Here is a 20,371-nt window from a genome sequence, read left to right on the forward strand (position 1 = left end):
TGCCTGGCGCGGCGACGGCGTGGCGCGTGGAGGCAGACTATCGATTTGTGTTGTTGCGCGGGGGAATGGATATCTTCGATTGATCATTCGTTAGCTAGCTGCTTAATCTAACTAGAGAACACGCGAATGGATGAAGGTGATGCCAGCAAAGAAGGGGGCCTGGCGAGGTCGAGTGCGCGCGTCGACACTGGGATGGGCCAATTTATGATGTGTTCAACTCGCTGGCCACTGGTCATGGAATGATCAATCAGCAGACGGAAGCAGGCATAACTCTTCACGCTGGTAAGAAAAAGGAAGGCATTCTTTTTGGAAGCTCGACAAACGCACGATAACCATGATAAGCATGCCGTTAAATTCTAAAGAATAGCTGATGGAGGCTTGCTGGGCTGGCAGCCCGGGAGTGGCTTATGATTGCCGCGAACGAAGACATCTCGCCGTAAACAGCCAAACGGCTAGCAGCTTCGACCTTCGCTCAACTGAGAAAATACTATAGGTATGATTTTGTCATCTACCTTCCAGGAGGGCTCCCTATTGATATTCCTTACAATATTCTCTTTACCTTTTTTTTTTAGTACAAGTAGTGTTTACTATCTACTTTCCTGGTGGGCTCCCTACCTCTATATTCCTTGCTATATAGTTCTTGCCATACATCCCTTAGTAATATTTGTCTCCCTCACTGAGGCATATCCCTTGCTAATAGCCTAAGATATAATTTTCCTACTAATAATGGATGTGATTCCTTTGCCAAATTATATATATTTTTACAGCCACGTGACAGTGTGCAAAACGGAAGTTTTAAGGTTTTTATAGTGATGATTTCCTAGGACACCGAGATCTTAGATCCAGATTTTTTCTCTTCACTCTCCCTTTTCTTTTGCATTCCATTCCTTTCTTTCCTTTTCTTCCTTTTTTTTTTTAAAAAAAAATATTGCTTGTACAGTACAACGCCTATGAAATTACCAAGCAGCAACCGTTTTCTCCTCTGCAAACAGCCCTACGTATAGTAACATCCCTAATTCATGGCCCCGAATTATGCCCCAACGCCTAAGTACAACCTACATCCCGCTTGGCAAACACTGCATGTGGTTGACCGCTCTGCAGACCACTTAACATGGGGCACCGTGTGGGCAGCATTAGCAGCTACAACTTAGCAATTATTGATTGGTTTTCTGGAATAAATTTATTATAATAATTATAATAAATACAATATATATATTATATATTATAATTTCATGCGTGATCGTTTTCTTTCTTCATTTTAAGAGGTTGATGCAGACAGCAGTGGCTGCAAAGATTGCATGCTCTGGCGCGAATAAGAAGAGATTGCGTCGCGCTTGCCGCGGGTCCAGGCGTAGTGCCAGTTCCCAGGGTTGCGCTTTCCCGTTATTGTTATTATTAACTTCCTTCCCGTTCGAGGCCAACATCCTTCACCGTCTCCTGGTGACTTTTATTTACTTGCAGAGCTGGCTCTGGGTATCCGGCATATGCAGCACTGTACAGAGTAATTCTAAATGGAACGATGAATGAGTGAAATAAGTTGACTGGATTCCCGCTACCCGTCTGTCCTCCCAACTCTTCACAGCTAACATCCTCCTCCATTCACAAATGCATGCACAGTGATCAAATCTTGCCTGGGATCCAGATTCACTGACATTCTAGTCTTGCAATCAGCCGCCAATCGATCCGACAATATTTAACGGCCCGTCCGACTCTCTCAGATCCATCTTGCTTGGCCCTCGGCGAGATCCTACCATGTTCCCCTCACATCATGAATTCCCACCACCACGGACGACCTCCTCCGTCTGGAGTTGGGCGCACAGTCGAGTCTTCCAATTCTACCGCCAATAAATTTCTGGGTGCCACGCGAAAGCCATGGATGTTGGGAGGAGTTCCCACCAGGAGCGAACAGCCAAGGCTCGAACCTTCGCAGCGGCCGCCGGCTCCAGCGTCGGATGCGAACAGCGCGCCTTCATCTCTCCAGCTCCGGACTCCAGCGCCTACTACCTCGCCCAGAGACAAATCTCAAGCCGGGACAACACCCTCGGCACCCCAGGTTTCAGCACCATCTATCGCACAGGGCACCCAGAACACTACCACTATTTCCTATGCAGGTCCCGCTCCTGTGTCTCCCGTCACTCCCGGCGGCAAATTACCCGAAGCGTCCTCCTGCGATTCCTTATCCCTTAAACAGATCCCCGCGGCGGCAGTTGATGCACCTGCGACAACGCCGGAGTTGGTTCAGACCTGCGTGCTTCCATCTCCCGAGCCTAGCAATAATGGTTCACACACTAGTCCCGCCTGTGCCGCGGATGGGGACCAGGAGGACAGTCGTCCTGCGGGCGCCGATCTTCCACTCATGCTGGAATCGTCACAGCTACCCGAAGAGGCAGGCGCTGGGGCACTCATTCCTGCCAGAGTCATTTCACCAGCCTCAATGGCCGGGCCCCCTGAGAGGAGGAGCGAACGGCCAAGGCTCGAAACTTCGCAGGCCGATGTCCACCATGTCACCTCAAGTACTCCTTTGAGTGCCACGTCAGCAGCAACCAATTCAGACTCCGGTCAAGCATCTTCTGGCGTGCCACCAGAGCCATCTTTTTGGAAAATCGCTAGGATTCGGCTACAATTGTTCATCAGAGAATCAACAGAACGGAATGCTCTGTCTGAGACCGTTGAATTACCTCGAGTCCGTCTCCTGCAGGACGCCTGTCGCTTCGAGGATATTTTTTACATCGCCCTTCACCAGGTGTACTGCGTGAGTTCATATGCTCCCTCCCAGCTTGCCGGCTTAGCCCGATTTGCCATCCAAAGAGGCTATGGATTCGACGTGATCAAGCAACTCCTGGTAGACAATCAAAATCTCTCGGGCGATTTTCTGAAGTGGTGTGTCTACTATCCCTCACCATTGCGGTTCCTGTTTGAAAACAAAGACTATAGGAATGCCCTGCAGCAAGTTGGACACGCTCTGGCATTGATCTCCCAGCGTTGGGTCTCCTTTGAGAAAGAGCTCCAGGCTCGATCCTATCCCCCGCTGGTTGAAGAATTAGTGACGCAATTTGGGATCACGTCTCCAGTACTGCAAGGCATTATTTTTACCGCGTTAATACGACGCCTTTTTGGATCTCGCAATGAACAGTTGATGAGAGCCTGCCAGACTTTGTTTGAACGGGATCAAAAGCTTCATCAAGACCGACTTGGTGGTCCTCCTATCCCTGTCGAAGTTTTACAGAGAGAAAAAGAGGTCCTTGTCAGAAATTATCAAGTTCTTTCCCAGAAATATGCTGCAGTGGCTCAGCTGCCATCTCCAGTCTCTCAGATGCAGTCACCAACAACGCATATGAACACTACTCCGGTCAATATTACTGCAGCGAACACGCCTCCGGTCACTGCAGTGACGCGTCCACAAATGCGGCCAGGTTCGACACCAAACTCAGCTGTTGAATCTAACAGCCCTCTCTCAAATACACATACTTCTACATCAATGCCTCCACAAATGGTGGGCTTGCCTTCCAATATGAGATCAAACAATCGATCACAAGCACAACGACGACCACCACCGCCGTCGCAACAACCGCCACAGCAACCACCACAACAACGCGTCTTCATACAGCAACATCCTGCTCCTTACCCTGTCCAAACATCAAGTCAACCCCTACCGGTTAGCGCCCCTGCTACTTCAGGTGCTCCACCTCAGGCTACAGGAATGTACTTCGATCCACGTTTCCCTGTACAATCGCATATGTACCCTGTTGTGCCACCTGTTCAGGGCTCCATGGCTCCCGCGGCATCGACGAGGTCCCATATTGCCAATTACCCATCCACCAACAATATCAACGGTCAGGGACAAGGAATACCGCATTCCGGCGCTCAATATCCTCATCCTCTGGCATACCCCGCTACAGCATTAGGCATGGGTGTCCCCCAGGGCGTTACCCCGAATCAGCAACCAACATATGGTCCTCCTCTTCCTTCTCATATTGCACCCTCACAAATGCCACCTACTGCACCTTCCATGAGGTTCCCCTCCCAGCAGTCCGTGTCCCGGGCCAGACCACCGCAGTCTCAGCAGATGCCTCCGGTGCAGCAGGTGCAGCATGTCCCCCTTCTCCCACCCGCCGGAGTAGTCCCCCCCACCCGGCCTCCTAATCCGACTGTAACTGCCATCCACCAGATGCATCTTCGGACGCCCCCGACGAGACTGGTTCGACTAGAACCAAATGGAGGAGAGGCCACGGATCTAATTCAGTACCTATCGGCCTTTGCGATAAGACCAACACCTCTGGAATTCGAAAGATCTTCTTTCCGGTGGCAGTTCTCCGTCTCTCCTGGTGCATACCAAAGACGCCCTCGCTGGGTCGAGGAAAGCAACGGATGTCCGGTCCAGCTTCTCTCTGACGGTGTTCGCACATATCGTTTTCGCTGCGTTCAGTATCGTGATCCGTCTGAAATCCAAATTATGCCCTTTTGGTGTGGTACCGAATGCAAATGGCCAAGTGTGGTGTATATCCACGTCAACGGTAGGGAATTGTTCGTCCGTCGAGCGTTCCATCATGGCAAGGATCTTCCTGTGGATATCACAAGCTACCTCAAGGAGGGGACCAACGAGATATCCCTGAACATGTTACGGACTGAACATGAAAAATCCAAAGACATCACGTATGCGATCGCGGTGGAGGTGTTAGAAGTCAGAAGCGCAAGTCGCGTCAGGGAGGTCATTCACAGACTGCCAGCCGTCGAGTCGCGCGAGCAGATTCGGAAGCGCCTTTCCATGCAGAGCAACGACGACGACTTGGTTGTCATGGACGATTACATCACCATCGATCTCAGGGATCCGTTTACCGCGCGTGTTTTTGACACTCCGGTCCGCGGACGATCCTGCACACACAGGGAGTGTTTCGACCTTGACACCTTCCTGCAGACTGTTGTGATGACACCAGCGACAACCGGAAAAAGGGCACCATATCTGAGATGTCCGATTTGCCGGAAAGATGCCCGTCCGTCTTATCTGTTGGTTGATGAGTTTCTCATCGAAGTACGATCAGAACTGGAACGGACCCAGAGGCTGGAGCACACACGGTCCATACGTGTCAAGGCAGATGGCTCTTGGGAGCCTGTACTGGAAAAGGAGACACCACAGCCCAGTGTCGGGGCGGGAAGCGGCAGTGTTCTTCCAGCTAAACGGAACTGGTCCGCGTTTGAAGCCGACCTGTCTGAGACCGCCAAGGCTGATGGTATCCATCATGACAGTGCTCCTGGACCTGAAGTTATTGAACTTGATTAATCGTGCGTGCGTAGCAGTCGAATCACGAATTTCTTGGGAGGATATTCCTGTGCAGCATTATTTTCCTTTCTTTGGACAAATACCCTTTTTTTTTCTCCTTTTTTTTTTCCATCATGATAGGCGTTGAAAGGGAGTTCTGCTTTGAAGTCTGTTAACACCCTTTGTCAGCGGATACCCAGGGTCATCTATTCTGGAGTTTTCAACGAGAGCTATGGGATTAGGCAGGCAGCAATAGTATTCTTACGGGACAGGCAGGCAGTTAGTATTTTGAACGGTCTCGATTCGATTCCCTTTTACCAGGGGCAGGAATTCTAATGACACTATCTTTTATAAGAGTAAATAGCCTGGATGGTTGACTGGTTTTGTATTGTACATACTTAGACCATTGCAATGAAGCCATGACGTAATATGTAAATAATAGCATAGAAAAGAAAACATTCAAAACATGGCGTGGATTAGAATGAATAATAGCATCGTAACTCTGCAGACACCTTTAAGCATTAAAAATCAACAGAAGAAAACAATGATTTCCCGATTCGAATCCTTTGGACGGACAGGGAGAGATAAGCTCGCTTATCGCCTCACTAATATGAGAAAGGTATATAACAGTCAGAACGAGTTGCGATTTGGTCTTGCGGTTAAGGGAAGGAGGAATGGACAGCAAATAATGACCAAGATGAAGTCCTTGACCCTTTCCTTGGACTATGGACTGCATAGACGGCTTTCCTTCGATATGGAAATGGAACACTCTTTCTTCCCGTCCGGATATGTTGTATCGTGGCCAGGAGTCTTTTTTTTCCTTGTCACCACCTGCGAACCCCCACACGCTATCGTATGGAACAGCTCTCTGGAGAGCGAGCGCATAGCCTGGCGGCTACCCCCACCCTTGAAACTTCAATCTGTAGGATAAATGGGAGGAGATCGATCCTGTATGTACATACATAGGTCTTGGACTGGACGTTGTTGTTTGTTGTCTCCTGGCTGCCTGCAATCGCAATGAGTATGTACATATAGGTATGTACTGTATGTACTGTACCTAGTACAGCGATGGAATTCCCCCTAGTGTAGCCCGGCCATTTATTTCACAGTCGGGGTTGTTCACCGTTCTGGTGTTCTGGTGTTTTGTGTTAACAGTGTTGTCTTGTGTTGATAGATTGCGGATCTGATGGGCATGCCATCATATATCATGGGCCTTGCAAGTTAAGCTGACGGCATCCATCGTCAAGATTATCGTCCGTCAAGTACTGGATCCAGATTGAAGTCGATCTGATGAAAAAAATGGAAGAGAAGACCAGAGTCTTGTCTTGTCAGGACTTTTCCACTAAGCGGGGGAAAAAGAGAGAGAAAGAGATGTCATGACGTCTCCATCTACCCTTTAGCTGTTGAATCTTTTCTGGTTGACAAGTCTTGGCTTGTGGTGTCTGAAAGACTGGACTGGACTGGAGGAGTTCCATCCAGGACGGCAGAGGAAAGACAAGACGGGGTTAGGTTAACATTGTACAGCGACCCAGAAGGGGAGGTAAAGTCAGTGGTACCTCTAGGTAGATTGGAACTGCCCTGGAATAATGACGGGACTTCTCCTTCATGCGAAGCATATTCTTAACTTGCTTTTTCTAAGCAATTGCCGCCTTTCTCAAAGCAGATTGACAGGCTTCTGATAGCACAATGTTATCTCGAGCTTCAGATCTAGGTACTCCGTAATGTAATGTGTCTTGCCTCGTTCATGGAGATGGATGAGCGCAGTTCTCTCCAAGTTACTACTAGTACGGAGTACAGTCGTAACTGTGGTATCTCCCAAAGCTGAAATTCTTTATATCTGCGGTTTCGAAAATATGATACTGAGACATTTCTGTGAATTTCACCTTTTTTTTTTCCAAAATGAAACAGTTATCATTTGATGTTCAGGAGTTGGTCACATAACCAACAGGGAAGCTCAGTACGTTAACTACCATCTGTATTACATAATCAGATATCTCGAGTTCTTGACCCCACTGGTTGGTTGTGTGGACTTGGAGCTCACTCTCCACGGCGCAACTCTTCATAAACTACCTAGTTCTATCCATTCGTTCCTGATTTCTCTCGTTTGGAGCATCAAAAGAAAAAGATCTTCCATTCGATTTTCCCTTTTCCTCTTTCAACTGAGTCACATTCTTCCAGCCTTGCCCAACATGTCTAACGAGATGGAAATCGACCCTCCGGTGGCGCGAGACAGCGGCGCACCCTCACACCCACATACAACGGGCGATATCGAGGCTCGGACGCAGACTGGAGCGGTGGCAGTCCGCAGTATCGAGGGTTGGATCGTGCTGGCGACCAACATCCACGAAGAGGCCTCGGAAGAGGACGTCACGGACCTCTTTGCCGAGTATGGGGAGATCAAGAACTTCAGTTTGAATCTGGACCGCCGGACTGGATATGTTAAGGTGGTTTACCATCCTTCTATCAGATTTTTACTTGCATTGCGATTTGAACGCCCAGCAAGCTGACTTTCATGACTACGTAGGGATACGCGCTGATCGAGTACTCGACCCTCCCCGAAGCCAGCGCCGCAATCAAAGCTCTCAACGGTGCGAAACTGCTCGACCAAACCATCCAGGTCGACTACGCCTTCGTTCGACCTCCACCATCCACAAACAACAAAGGCAAGGGCGGAGGACCCAAAGGCCCTCGTGGAAGGGGACGTAGCAGGAGTCGCGATCGGAGCCGTAGCCCCGACGGCAGAGATTAGAGGATTTGGCATGACTACGAAGGACATGGTTTTTCTTTCAAAGTTCCTGTTTTGAGGAGCGCACGATTCCCAATGAGTTTATTATACGTTGAGACAGCAGCTGTTGCGGCAGCATGAAGCGACAGGAGTTGGAAATTTCACGGCGCCGACGGTGTCTCTGCGGGCAGAAGATTTTTTCCCTAGAGGAAAATGAGAGCAACACGCACAGAGACATTTGTCGGCTCTTCGGGTGGTGTCGTCTGAGGTAGGCTTTTCGCCTTAGTTTTGCTCTGAGACCATGCTAACTCTGCGTCAGGCTTAGATGCCAGATGACAGATAAAAATGCAACTGAAATAAGTTTCTTAAATTCTCTGAGAAGAGATACAGATGACCTGGGATGTGTTCGGTTCGACAGATGTAAAAGGATACCTCATTAATATGAATATACCACAGCATGACGGCCTGATGACCCCCTTAAAAGTCTGCATTTTTAGCTCTTTGCATTTTTACTCAACAGAGACTCTTTAAGCTAGTATGGAGGCTTTGTTAGATCCTGAAACACAGGTTGTGTCGTGGTCAATAATACCCGTATAACAGTTTCTCATTAACCCCATTTCTGCCGTAGAACGCACATACATTGTTCTAAGACAGTCGTCACTGCGTCAGTAGACTAGTGCTACGTATTTGTTAATACGAGACGCTCCTCGAGACAGAGACGAGCGTGACCGAGGAGCGTGACCGATGGACGGAACCAAACAAAGCAGAGGGCGAAGGTTTAGAAGACAGCGCTAAAATTAATGACCACATGGTTAGGCTGTACTACGATAAAATTATACGTCGGCGTACTGCGAGATCTGAATTCTCCAGGCTTCCCCGCAGCAAATGTCAAAATTTAGTGGCCGTTCTTGGCCAGGAACGCCCGAGCCAATAATCCACTCTTCCCCGCAAGGTCTCTGACCCATGCGGCGCTGACGACGACCTTCTTCTCCCTCTCTTTTCATCCCCTCTTTTTTTTCTTTTTCGTCTTCATCGATGTGTACATCGATGCATCTGCTGCTATGATCCTTTCCATTGCTTCTTCCTACGACTTGACGTGTTTGGTCAGTCTGTTAGCGGTTTCGCGGGGCTCTTGAGCCAATTGCGGAACGAAGGGGTGTGTAGGGATAAGAATATACGGCATATACCTGGGTAGACAAATAGACGGTCGAGTTGCAGATGGTATCACGGCTCTTTGGAACGGGACGGACCATCACCATGTCGCTCGTTTGCGCCATTGTTCTTCTGATGCACCCTTTGTATTACATTCTACCCATCGCGACGACCGCCAATGCGCTGGCGCAGCGGCCTGACCAGAAAATCGTTGCGCCACCGCAAGTGGACCATGCCATAGAGGACCACTCGAAAGATACGCTTGCTTCCATCAGGTCGACTCTGCAGGACTTGATCTATGCCCTCGATGTGATGCAGGATGAGTACTTCGAGCACTGGCTAGGCACCTGGCCCACGAGCATCGACTGGACAGCTGCGGTTCTGGGCACGCAGGTCTCCGCCACACTGTCCTCGCTGACGTCTACCCCGCAAGATGTTCTGTTCTCGTCTTCGGGTGACAGTCTCGCTCACGATGCGCTTGCGTACGAAAATCTGATCAATCGCTACTTCGACCAAGTGTTCGCCTTCTATTTCGGGGAGAATGCGTTCAGCTTGCGGAACCAGGCCTTTGATGACATGCTCTGGGTCGTCCTGGGCTGGCTGGAGAGCATCAAGTTTCAGAATCTCCATTCGGACCTGCACTACTCTTCGGATGCGGATTGGAATCGCACCGTCGATCGACCATGGCATGGAACGCAGCTTCGTGTGCCAGCTGCGCACCGAGCGCGACTCTTCTACGAGCTCGCGTCCCAGGGCTGGGACGACGTTCTCTGTGGTGGAGGGATGGTGTGGAGCCCCTATCTCACCCCGTACAAGAACGCCATCACGAACGAACTGTTCATCTCCGCCAGCGTCGGGATGTACCTGTATTTCCCCGGCGATCCCATCGATTCCCCATATCTAGCGGGAGGAAACTCGGGAGAGGACGTCGTCCACGACCCTGCCTATTTGGCTGCCGCCGTGAAGGGTTACGAATGGCTGAAGAATTCGAACATGACGGGCTTCGGGGATCTCTATGCGGATGGATTCCACATCCGCGGGTGGAGAAGCGCCCGGGATCCGGGAACACGCAAGTGCGACGTCTTGAACACGATGGTCTATACCTACAACCAAGGGGTCATTCTCAGCGGGCTGAGAGGTCTCTGGCTGGCGACCGCGACCCAGGACTATCTGCAAGATGGTCATGAACTGATTGAGAAGGTGATCCGGGCGACAGGGTGGCCGAACACCGACAGCACCAGCTGGGCCGGCTTGGGCCGGGGAGGCGTGCTCGAGGAGATCTGTGACTCCTCTGGAGACTGTTCTCAGAACAGCCACACCTTCAAGGGCATCTTCTTCCACCATCTGGCTGAATTCTGCCGGCCTCTGAGACAGGAAGAAGAGCGGCTGCTGGTCGAGTTTGCCGACCCGGAGGATGATCCCTCTGCAGAGCGCAGCCGGTTGGTCTTTGAATGGCACCAGGCCAGATGCGCGTCCTATCGCGCGTGGATCGAGCATAATGCAGAAGCGGCTCTCGTCACCAGAGATTACCAAGGGAAATTCGGCATGTGGTGGGGCAGACCCTATCCTGACTTCGATCCCAACACCACTGAGATGGCCTCTCCGCTGCCCTTTGGGGCCGTGGATTACAGTAATTACGGTGCGATGGCGGAGGGGACTGAGCAGCTTGCTGGGCTGATGCGAGTGCAGCCTGAAGTGGACAGAAACAAAGTAGATATATTTGCTACGGAGACACGACGTTCACACCATGGCGATCAGCATCCAGGGACAGCTAGGAATCCAAGGGACGTCAATGACCGTGGGCGGGGCCGCACCGTTGAGACACAGTCGGGTGGTCTGGCGGTGGTGAGGGCATTGTATCAATGGAAAATCTCGCCATCGCTGCATTGGGCAGCGGCATGAAGGTTTGCTTCGTGTATATAAATATCCTTAGGATCCTGGGACGGATACGCAGACGTCTTTATGAACGAATTACGACATGACATTGACGAGACAGTGTCTTTTAGCTATAAAGATATCTTAGGAAGGTTCCTTTGGAGGCAAACAAACGGATTGACGGATACAGCAGTGGAAGTATCAGCAACATCAACTGATCTTATCTAGATAGTTGCCTGACCAAGACCGGATGCCTTGACAGACAATCCTGAGCTTGGTTCACGGTATAATGACAAGGACATTGCTATTTTCCAGCTAGAGCTAGTCATGACCACGTTGGAATGAGACTGTTAATATACATAAGATCATGCGGGTGTGTCAAAGAGATTTGAGTGGAGGAGGTATGTCTGATTCCCACCGGGCCGAGGGATCGTCATCAAAAGCTAGTTTAGTTCTTCTCTCCGCCCTGTTCGCGGGTAAGCTGGTCACTGTTATGCCGATTGCGTTAGCAAACATATGTTCCTTCATCGTAAAGACGTGTGTGTTAGGCAGAGGAAATGAGACTGACATGTGCTTGTCGAGTTCGTCCAGGTGACGACGCTGCTCTTGCAGCTTGGCCTTCAGGGTACGGAGCCTGGAGGTGGGGCTGTTAGCTTTCGGTCCACTGGACGTCTCGTCTGGATGTTCATCTGGCTCACTTCTCGAGCTCCTTTTCCCTGATATAGAGGTTCTCTTGGGCGGCCTCACGGCGAGTGAATTGATCACTGATAGACACCAAGCTCCTGTTAGCTGACGTTCTGCATTGGCCTAGCAGACGAGTTGAAGATGATAAATGATAAAGCTGATGACACATACTCGGCCTGGGCGCCACGGGGCGTGCCAAGGTCACCTTCGCCCATTCTGACAGCCGCAACAGAGAAGGACCGTTTTGCGACGAGCTGGTTGGCACGAAGAAGGGGACGGGCAACTGCCTGGCGGAACATCGTGATGACGAAGAAGAAATGAGATGAAATTGAAAGAAAGCGTTGGAGGAATCGGTATGCGGCAGATTTAGGTGGGATGGCTGTATGAGTCGATCAAGACGCTGCTTCAGGCAGTGACGTTAACAATCCAATCCAGCTGATGCATCATGTGATCCACGTGAAGTTAGTCCCGCAACCAAGACTGGCATGTTTGTATTGTTTGCTCGGATGCTTATGTAAGCGGTCCATGGCTTGCGTGCTTGCCAAAAGGGCCTGCCGCCACGGACTTCAGTCCATGTTGCGACGACTGATCGTGTTACGTCTGTACAATAATTCATCCTGATCTGTGAGGGCTTGGTACAATCTGAATCTACGAAAAACTCCGTATACTCCGTACATATAAAGTAGATGCAACTGCCTTCGCGAACACCCAGGTCATGTGCTCAGGACGAGTGGCTTGCTCTTATCTCCGCCGAGAGGACCCTTTTTTGGTATCTACAAGAATCCCACCTCCACGTGACTCCACGTAAGGAGCCGCGCTCCGTGCTCCGTACTCTGTAGTCACCCTTACTTGGTATGGTAGACGTGGATCACCGATCACGTTCTCTGGATGTCGTCAAGTCGATAGATCTCGATAAGTGATCTGTTCAGAGACTCCCTGTTCCGCCGGGAGCGTGGGAGACAGAACCACGGTACGGTGAATGAGCAGAGCCTCCCTGTGCAAGGCCTGGGAGGGAGTGTCTGGGCGTTCAGTGGTGTCCGGCTTGCCGCCAGTGGAAGCAGTGGGAGTAACTAGCAGCATGGTCGAGGAGGGGTTATTGGCCCACAGAACCACACCGAAGTGAGGCTGCCGACTGAGGGCTGTACGGAGTAGAGGGGAGAAGCACGAGGCTCGCAATCAGGTCCTCCTCATCTGAAACGACGGCGGAGAGAAGGAGGGAAAAAAGAAAAAAAGAAGGGAAAGAAAATAATAACAAAAACAATCAACAAGGGGATGACCAGAAATTAATCACCGTTGTTTCGGTGTTGTTTCTGCTCTTTCATCATCCCACCGCCTGCCTGCGGCCGCCAGTCAGCGGCGGCCAGTCCTGCGCCTCTCCACCCGCCCAGCCCAAGATCCGCTTTAACCCTTTTCCCAAGTCCCAATTCCCAATTCCCACACCACTGCCAAACCCCGTCCTCCCCCATCCCATCCCAAACTTCACCTCTGCCAAAACACGTCCAGTCATCCCTCCCTCCTATCGTCTTTCCTTCCCCGAATTCTCTTCTTCCAAATCCACCACCTGTCCATTCGTCGCGCTCGATCCTCGGCGTCTGCAGTCTTCTCGACCACGAGGCTTTCTTTCTTGTATTGTTTATCCCGTACGCGTTGTCCATTCAGGTGAGCCGCCATTCCCCCTCTTCCTGAGCCCTCTCCGCCCCCTCTCCCGACACACGATCATGGTCAACTTCTGGACCGTCTCTATGCCATCCTGATGGATCGCATCATCCTGGTCTTGCTGTCGCTGCAGTCTTCATGGACACCTGCAAAGTCTGGGACGTCTTTCACCGGTGTTGCGGCACGGTGTGACGTACGACGTCAACATGGCTGCGAGGGCCACAACACGATCTCCTTGAAGTCATGTCTGCATTGTCTCAGCGCCATTATCTATGCGGGATGAGCGGAGGATCTCCTGGACAGCTCTATGTCGTGACCAGTGTCACCAACTCATCAACTCTCCTTTCTGCGTCGTGCCGCATCGGGTCATCTTTTACTACAAACATCTGCTGACGCCATCGTTGACAGCTACATCCTTCACAATGCCCGGTCACGAAGATGCTGTTTACCTCGCCAAGCTCGCCGAGCAGGCTGAGCGCTACGAAGGTCCGTATCCGTAATCTATATCCTGTGAATGCGCCTGTGTCAGAGATTGACTGGGAGTAGAAATGGTGGAGAACATGAAGGTGGTTGCGTCCTCAGACCAAGAGCTCTCCGTAGAAGAGCGGAATCTGCTCTCGGTTGCCTACAAGAACGTCATCGGTGCTCGTCGGGCGTCTTGGCGAATCGTCACCTCTATCGAACAGAAGGAGGAGTCCAAGGGCAACGATGCTCAGGTTGCTCTCATTAAGGAATACCGCCAGAAGATCGAGACGGAGCTGGCCAAGATCTGCGACGACATCCTCGAGGTTCTGGACAAGCACCTGATCCCGTCTGCCCAGACTGGCGAGTCCAAGGTTTTCTACCAGAAGATGTGAGTTTCATATCTCGCGAGACCTGTATTCCGTATATGCTGAACGCGTTCTGTATGCAGGAAGGGAGACTACCACCGTTATCTGGCCGAGTTCGCCGTTGGCGAGCGTCGCAAGGCTTCCGCCGACGCCTCTCTCGAGGCCTACAAGGCTGCCACTGAGGTCGCACAGACTGACCTTGCCCCCACCCACCCGATCCGTCTGGGTCTGGCCCTGAACTTCTCCGTCTTCTACTATGAGATCCTCAACGCCCCTGACCAGGCTTGCCACCTGGCCAAGCTTGCTTTCGATGATGCCATTGCAGGTGCGTAAAAGAACGCTGATATGTATGGAAACCAAGCTAATGAATCTTCAGAGCTCGATACCCTGAGCGAGGAGAGCTACAAGGACTCGACTCTGATTATGCAGCTCCTCCGAGACAACCTGGTAAGTTGAACTGTTTGATCCAGCGTGTTGGATGGTCGTACTAATCGATTGTAGACCCTCTGGACCTCGTCCGAGGCTGAGACTGCTCCGGAGCCTAGCGCTCCCGCGCCCACCGAGAAGAAGGAGGAGGCGCCTGCCGCCGAGGGTGACAAGCCTGCGGAGTAAATTTTTTAAAAGACAATGTGGACTCGCATCCGGGCATAGCTAAGAGTGTGGATATTAGAGGGCAGATTGCAACCGGCGCACGGGCCTAGAAACGAAGGGAGATAATTCTATAAAACCACAAAAAAACGAAACAAAAAGGAAAGAAAGAAAGAAGAAAAGAAAGAAATATTGGACGAAGACGGAAGCCAAGAGGCGAAATGGATGGCCGCCATTGCTTGCTTTTCTCTCGAGTGGAAGGCTGGAGCCAAAGCTTATCAATCATAATAAAGGGACGAAATTGGGTTTTATTTTTGTGGGTTCGATCGAGATTTCACAGAAGCCACAAGCACAAGCCAACCTCTGACTGAGTGACTGACTGACTGATTCAATTCTGCTTGCTTTTACATTTTAAATCTCCGTAAATGCATGCAGATTGATTGATCAGACTCTTATCTTTGTCCTCTTTTACCTATCCTATCCTATCCTATCCTACCTCCGGTATCCATCCATCCAGCCTGCCGACTGGCCCGTCCTGCCTAAATATTTCCTTCTTCTTCTTCTTCTCTTTTCTTACTTTACCCAGCTATTACCCCCTGAAGATTTCCCTTTCTTTATTTTCCTTTTTTTTTGTCAACATTTTTTTTTAATGTTGTTAGTTAGCAGTAGTCTTTTTTTTTAATTTTTTTTGCTTTTCTTCTCACTTAGTCTCAGTCAAGTCAGATCAGATGTGATGCGTGCTGTGCTGTGCTCATCGATCAATCAATCGGGTAGATGAGAGCAATGAAGCAAATCAATACAAGCCAATATAAACGAATCCAAGTCTAAATCCAATCCAAATATGTCAGATCCAAATATATCAATTGCGCCCCGGTTTTACTACGCTGCTATATCCAATATAATATATAATGGATATTGTCTAATCTAAACTAGGCAACTAATGACTCGATTACCTACCTAAACTAATCTTCCTAACTCGATTAGAGGTAGATACTGATGAAGATCTTTCTTACTTTTCCTTTCCTTTCCTCCCTTTTTTTTTGTTGTTGTTTTCGGGAATAAAAATAAATATATTAACAAACCCCGTTTCAGTGCCTGCTGCTAGTGCTGCTGGTGCTACTATCACCCACAAAGCTTTTAGAAAGGAAGCCCCCCTTTTTTTTTGGTCTTCTTCTAGATGTCCAGGACTGGTACGTAGGTACGTACGTACAGTACCTAGGTTAGGTAGTTCTTTTCCTGTCAATGAGGATGAACTCAGCTTTTGTGCATTCTTGCGTGCGTGAGTTCGACTGGTCAATGGGCAAAATTATATCAGATCCATCAGATCTATCAGATCTGATCAGATAATCACTACGATTGCAGGGTAGGCTGATCAGCCATTCATGATGCTGTATACCCTACATTATACATATATACCTGTTCTTAAAGCCTTTGTATGTACCACCTGACAAGTAGCGGTATAAGCATATTTATCATCTGTCCGTCTACTCTGCCTTCCTGACCGTCTGGACGGCTCTAAGGTATGTACATCCCTACGTGTTGTATTGAGTCGAGTCGAGTCGGCAAAATTGAGGCAATATTATATATATTGTATTGTCACCGACTAACTGCAGTACCCTGACAGGATATGCCATTTATTCTATGGAACCCTCCCTGCGAGAGAAAATAACCAAAGTAAATAGTCCAAAAAATTGAATTAATTAATACTCTTCATCCATTACTGTTGGAGTTCAACGCCTAGTAACTCTGTGGGTGAGTTACCTATTTGGGAAGTTAGTCAGGCTTCTCGAGTTCGATCCAGGGGGTGTGTAAGTTCAGGTCAGCGCATAGGAGTCCTAGACGGTAGTAGTGATTCTCACCCGTGAAACCAGGTAAATATTTATTTATTACCCGAGACAGAGGAAGGAGATGGAAACTGATCGGCCATGTTGGTTTTCGGGGCTTAAAATCAGCCTGGTGTTTTTTTTTCGTCTTCTTTTCTAATCATTGTTGTTCATGTCATACTAGGTAGGAGTTCTAGTCTAGTCAAATTTCTATCATTTTATTGTCTTTGTCAACACATATCCGTCTAATCCTATCTAAACTATCCAACTAGTAGTTTCTGTTTGCCTGTTATTTTTCTCTCTTCCCTCCCCTTTTCAGCTTGTCTTCCATGAATTTATGTGTCCATCGATGCCCATTTACCATCCACTCACTATTCACCGTTCATCATAGTACAGTATAGTGTACTACGCTATACTATAGTTATACTAACCGTGTAGACTACCTAGTATACTCCCTACAGTACTGTTAGATTCTGTCTGTCTGTCTGCCTGTCTGTCTGCTGGGAGTTCTAGAGTTCTGGTGTTAAAGCTATCTATCTATTTCATCCATCACCCCGTAAAAGAAAAAACGGTTGATATTTAGTTATCTGAGACAACGACAAAGATAACGAATGAAACGGGAGGGAATCAGATTGACTCTCCACCACTGATCTCTACGAAAAGGATTCGGGCTTATTATATACAGTATAATCAAGCCTAATTTTTTCCCCCCTCTTCTCTCGTGATTCTGAGTCACTCTACTAAGTAACTACTATCTTTTTTTTCTTGTCAACTGCAAGTGTGTTCTAGGTACGTAGGTAGGTAGTTCTTAGCCAAAATAGATCGACTGATGGATCGATCGTCTTTCGTCATTTCTGTTCGATAAAAAACCAGAAAAAAAAAAGGAAAAAGAAGAAAGAGAAAAAAAAAGAACTGACTGACTCTTTCTTGACTGACTTCAACTGACAAACGAGTCTATCATCTATTATATAGGTAGGTAGTATTTATTATCCATTTACCCATCAGACCGGAAGGCTTAATATTAATGCTTCGATTCCTTTTCGTCCTTGTTCTTCTCTACTAGACTCGGTAAGTAAATCTGGACTTGGAATAAATAAATAAATACAGATACAGATACAGATACAAGATATAGGCAGGCAGGATATCTGTGAGAGTACATACCTATCTTACATATCTCGTCCTATATAAAAGCGGGGAGGGCAAAAAACGAAGATATTATTTTTGAACATTCTTCCATTCTGATGCTAAACAAAACATCTCGCTGAGCTGTGGCCACTATCATTCAACGCCTGCCAAAAAAGCTCCTGCAAAAGAAGACTAACAAAAAATACGCTGGCATAGATAGTTGTGTACAAGAAGAAAGTTTGGGAGGAGGTCGACACGTGACATAGATCGACGCAATCCGGTTGGTCAGACGGAACAAGAGGAAACCTTACGTCACCACCCAAAACAAAAATGCAATTCCATTCATTCAACAAAGTCAACACTAAAGCCAACGCTTTCCCCGGGGTATGATATGACCAGATGATCTCCACAGACACCAGAGAGAAAAGAGAAAAAAGAGACAAAAAAAATATAAACCAAACCAACCGGAACGATATCGATAAACCAAAACCACAATGCAACGAATTAGGTACGCTCCGGTTAAATGCATCTTGCAACCCTCCCTGCTGATGGGCAAATGACGAAAGCGGCAAACACGAAGCGAGAAACCCCCTAAACTCTTTTTGGGCCACCCCCGCCTGTGTTCCCCCACCCAACGCCGAAATGTGATCTGATCGCTCATCACAAAGCAAAGCAAGACAGACGCAACGCTCAGTCCGGTAAATAAGGTAGAATGACAGTAGTAAAAGAAATATCCAAGTTCCAATAAATCCGGAAGAAAGAAGATGAAAATTGCCAGTTGGACGGATAACACGAGCCACCCCCGGTCGCAAGCCTGGAAACCTGACACACGGCAAGCATTGACTGGCAGAAAACCCCTGAAAGGCGCCCAGGGATCACCTGCAGTGATCACCTGCAGTGATGGTGACAGGCCCCCTTGATACCTCAAAATCAGATACAATTCCACCGTGGGAAAACGCAACGACCCAAGTGGCGCTCTCTTCCCTTCTCCCCCGTATGCATATTAAACAAAACTATCTGCGCGCCACCGGTCGGGCAGCCACCATTTCTCAGGTCGAAGTTTGATGGGGGTGATATCTGATGTTTGATCCGACCAGCGAGAAGAGCGGGCTGAACCACGAGTTGTGCTCTGCAGGCGAAGCGCTGACGATGGCCGGCCGTCCAGTAAGCAGAATGCAAGTCGACGATAATAACGATTCGTAATTCAATGAGGGGGAGAGTCCAGCCCGAAATATGGCCGCAACTGATGTCCCGTAGATTGTGATAATTGTACTTTCCATTTGTGTCTGTCTGGGATAAGTCGGTGTGACGTTTTCACCGAGACGTAGAAAAAAAGAAAATGCAAGCTGAGATTGATCCTTGGCAGGCGAATCTCAAGAGGTCAACTGTGTTGCGGTAGAATATCGACGATTCGCTGGTATGATAGGCCCGTCGAGACACGGCGGCATCGGCTGAGGTTTGGCGTTCTCTTTCTCCTCTCATTGTCAAGTCATGACAATGACTTTCGACCCCTCACGCCACAAACTCTCCACCCCCCGATGCTGATGTCGAGCGAATCATTTATTTCCGGTGCTTCTTCCTCCTGCCGCTCGTCGACGTGATCTCGCTTTTGGACATGGTCTGCGTCAAACTGCCAATGTAGTCTTGTAGAAACTTGTTCTCACTCTCGAGCTTGTCGTGGTCATTTTTGACCTCTTCGATGCGCTCTGCCAGCGCCTGAAGTGACGATTGGAGGTTTCTTGCTTGCCTAGATACACGTTCCCAGTTAAAACCCATCGTCCCATCGACTATTATCGTGTCGACCCTGAAGACTCCAGAGGAACTCACTCTTGCAATGTCTGCCGCGCTTCTTTCCCCAAACGCTCCACATCCGCAGAGTCACGGCGAGGGCTCATAGCACGAGCGTCGTCCGGGGGAAATTCCTCCTCCTCGATCTCAATCTCCGGGTGATCTCGCGGCACGAGGATCGAGGCACTGGGCTTTCGGCTGGCCATGCGAGGGCGGCCCGTTCTGGACCTTCCGCGCTCGGGCTCTCCGTCGGAAACGGATGATGACGACGACGACAAGGATGAAGTGTGCGCGCGATTGTTGTCAGTCGGTTCGGGCATCGCAGGCACGGGATCGGCGCCTTGGAGGTCATCAGAAAGAGCCGACATCACGGTTCACCGGCCACGTCCCTGTTGTCCACACAAGGAGCGCTCCACGCTCGCAACCTTAGGAGATTTCCAATCGGTTGGAAGAGTGATTAATAACAGTTCTTGGTGTGCGAGCGAAAAGCACCAGACCCTGCTGCACGAGTTGAATGAACAAAGAGGGGTCGCTAACAAAGAGGCACGAGGGAGGATTGCGCAGTTGAAAACGAACGGCGATAACAGTATATATTCCGCTGGGCGATTTCGCGATTTTGAGACGATATAGACGCTTTCAGTCTAGTCCAATCCAAACCAATCCAAGCGGTGACGGAGAGGAGAGAACAGAGGAACAGCGCTGACCAGAGTAGGAGTAAATTTTTGGGACAGCCAGGGCAGGATAGGATATATGCCGGTTGCCAGGCGCGGCGCTATGATGGCGGCGCGGTTAGTGGATGGCTAAGTGGTTCCTGTGGGTGCCCTCAGAGTGGCTCCGGGCGGTCTGCTTGGGCGGCCGTGCGTCGGGG

General features: G+C 49.4%; 8 protein-coding genes across 8 annotated transcripts; 6 read left to right on the forward strand and 2 right to left on the reverse strand.

Moving 5' to 3' along the window:
• Window positions 1-1,768: 1,768 nt before the first annotated feature.
• Window positions 1,769-5,278, forward strand: VTN77DRAFT_630 (uncharacterized protein; the record flags this gene model as incomplete). Its single annotated transcript, XM_069422563.1, has 1 exon — window positions 1,769-5,278. The coding sequence occupies one exon, from the start codon at window positions 1,769-1,771 to the stop codon at window positions 5,276-5,278; it is 3,510 nt and encodes a 1,169-aa protein (XP_069273360.1).
• A 445-nt stretch (window positions 5,279-5,723) lies between these two features.
• On the forward strand, window positions 5,724-6,188 carry VTN77DRAFT_631 (uncharacterized protein; the record flags this gene model as incomplete). The annotated part of the gene is made up of 1 exon (XM_069422574.1): window positions 5,724-6,188. One exon carries the CDS (start codon window positions 5,724-5,726, stop codon window positions 6,186-6,188), a length of 465 nt encoding a protein of 154 aa, XP_069273361.1.
• A 1,258-nt stretch (window positions 6,189-7,446) lies between these two features.
• VTN77DRAFT_632 (uncharacterized protein) lies at window positions 7,447-8,006 on the forward strand (the record flags this gene model as incomplete). The annotated part of the gene is made up of 2 exons (XM_069422585.1): window positions 7,447-7,701; window positions 7,782-8,006. 2 exons carry the CDS (start codon window positions 7,447-7,449, stop codon window positions 8,004-8,006), a joined length of 480 nt encoding a protein of 159 aa, XP_069273362.1.
• Window positions 8,007-8,119: 113 nt separating this feature from the next.
• Window positions 8,120-8,422, forward strand: VTN77DRAFT_633 (uncharacterized protein; the record flags this gene model as incomplete). The annotated part of the gene is made up of 2 exons (XM_069422596.1): window positions 8,120-8,250; window positions 8,302-8,422. The coding sequence occupies 2 exons, from the start codon at window positions 8,120-8,122 to the stop codon at window positions 8,420-8,422; spliced, it is 252 nt and encodes an 83-aa protein (XP_069273363.1).
• An 817-nt stretch (window positions 8,423-9,239) lies between these two features.
• Window positions 9,240-11,036, forward strand: VTN77DRAFT_634 (uncharacterized protein; the record flags this gene model as incomplete). Its single annotated transcript, XM_069422607.1, has 1 exon — window positions 9,240-11,036. The coding sequence occupies one exon, from the start codon at window positions 9,240-9,242 to the stop codon at window positions 11,034-11,036; it is 1,797 nt and encodes a 598-aa protein (XP_069273364.1).
• Window positions 11,037-11,457: 421 nt separating this feature from the next.
• VTN77DRAFT_635 (uncharacterized protein) lies at window positions 11,458-11,992 on the reverse strand (the record flags this gene model as incomplete). Its single annotated transcript, XM_069422618.1, has 4 exons — window positions 11,458-11,497; window positions 11,578-11,643; window positions 11,708-11,773; window positions 11,865-11,992. The coding sequence occupies 4 exons, from the start codon at window positions 11,990-11,992 to the stop codon at window positions 11,458-11,460; spliced, it is 300 nt and encodes a 99-aa protein (XP_069273365.1).
• Window positions 11,993-13,771: 1,779 nt separating this feature from the next.
• Window positions 13,772-14,791, forward strand: VTN77DRAFT_636 (uncharacterized protein; the record flags this gene model as incomplete). Its single annotated transcript, XM_069422629.1, has 5 exons — window positions 13,772-13,835; window positions 13,896-14,202; window positions 14,263-14,504; window positions 14,556-14,626; window positions 14,681-14,791. The coding sequence occupies 5 exons, from the start codon at window positions 13,772-13,774 to the stop codon at window positions 14,789-14,791; spliced, it is 795 nt and encodes a 264-aa protein (XP_069273366.1).
• A 4,484-nt stretch (window positions 14,792-19,275) lies between these two features.
• VTN77DRAFT_637 (uncharacterized protein) lies at window positions 19,276-19,871 on the reverse strand (the record flags this gene model as incomplete). The annotated part of the gene is made up of 2 exons (XM_069422640.1): window positions 19,276-19,462; window positions 19,543-19,871. 2 exons carry the CDS (start codon window positions 19,869-19,871, stop codon window positions 19,276-19,278), a joined length of 516 nt encoding a protein of 171 aa, XP_069273367.1.
• Window positions 19,872-20,371: the final 500 nt, after the last annotated feature.

This window comes from Rasamsonia byssochlamydoides, assembly GCF_041956645.1.
Source record: "Rasamsonia byssochlamydoides strain NRRL 3658 unplaced genomic scaffold VTN77scaffold_104, whole genome shotgun sequence".
Lineage (NCBI taxonomy): Eukaryota > Fungi > Ascomycota > Eurotiomycetes > Eurotiales > Trichocomaceae > Rasamsonia > Rasamsonia byssochlamydoides.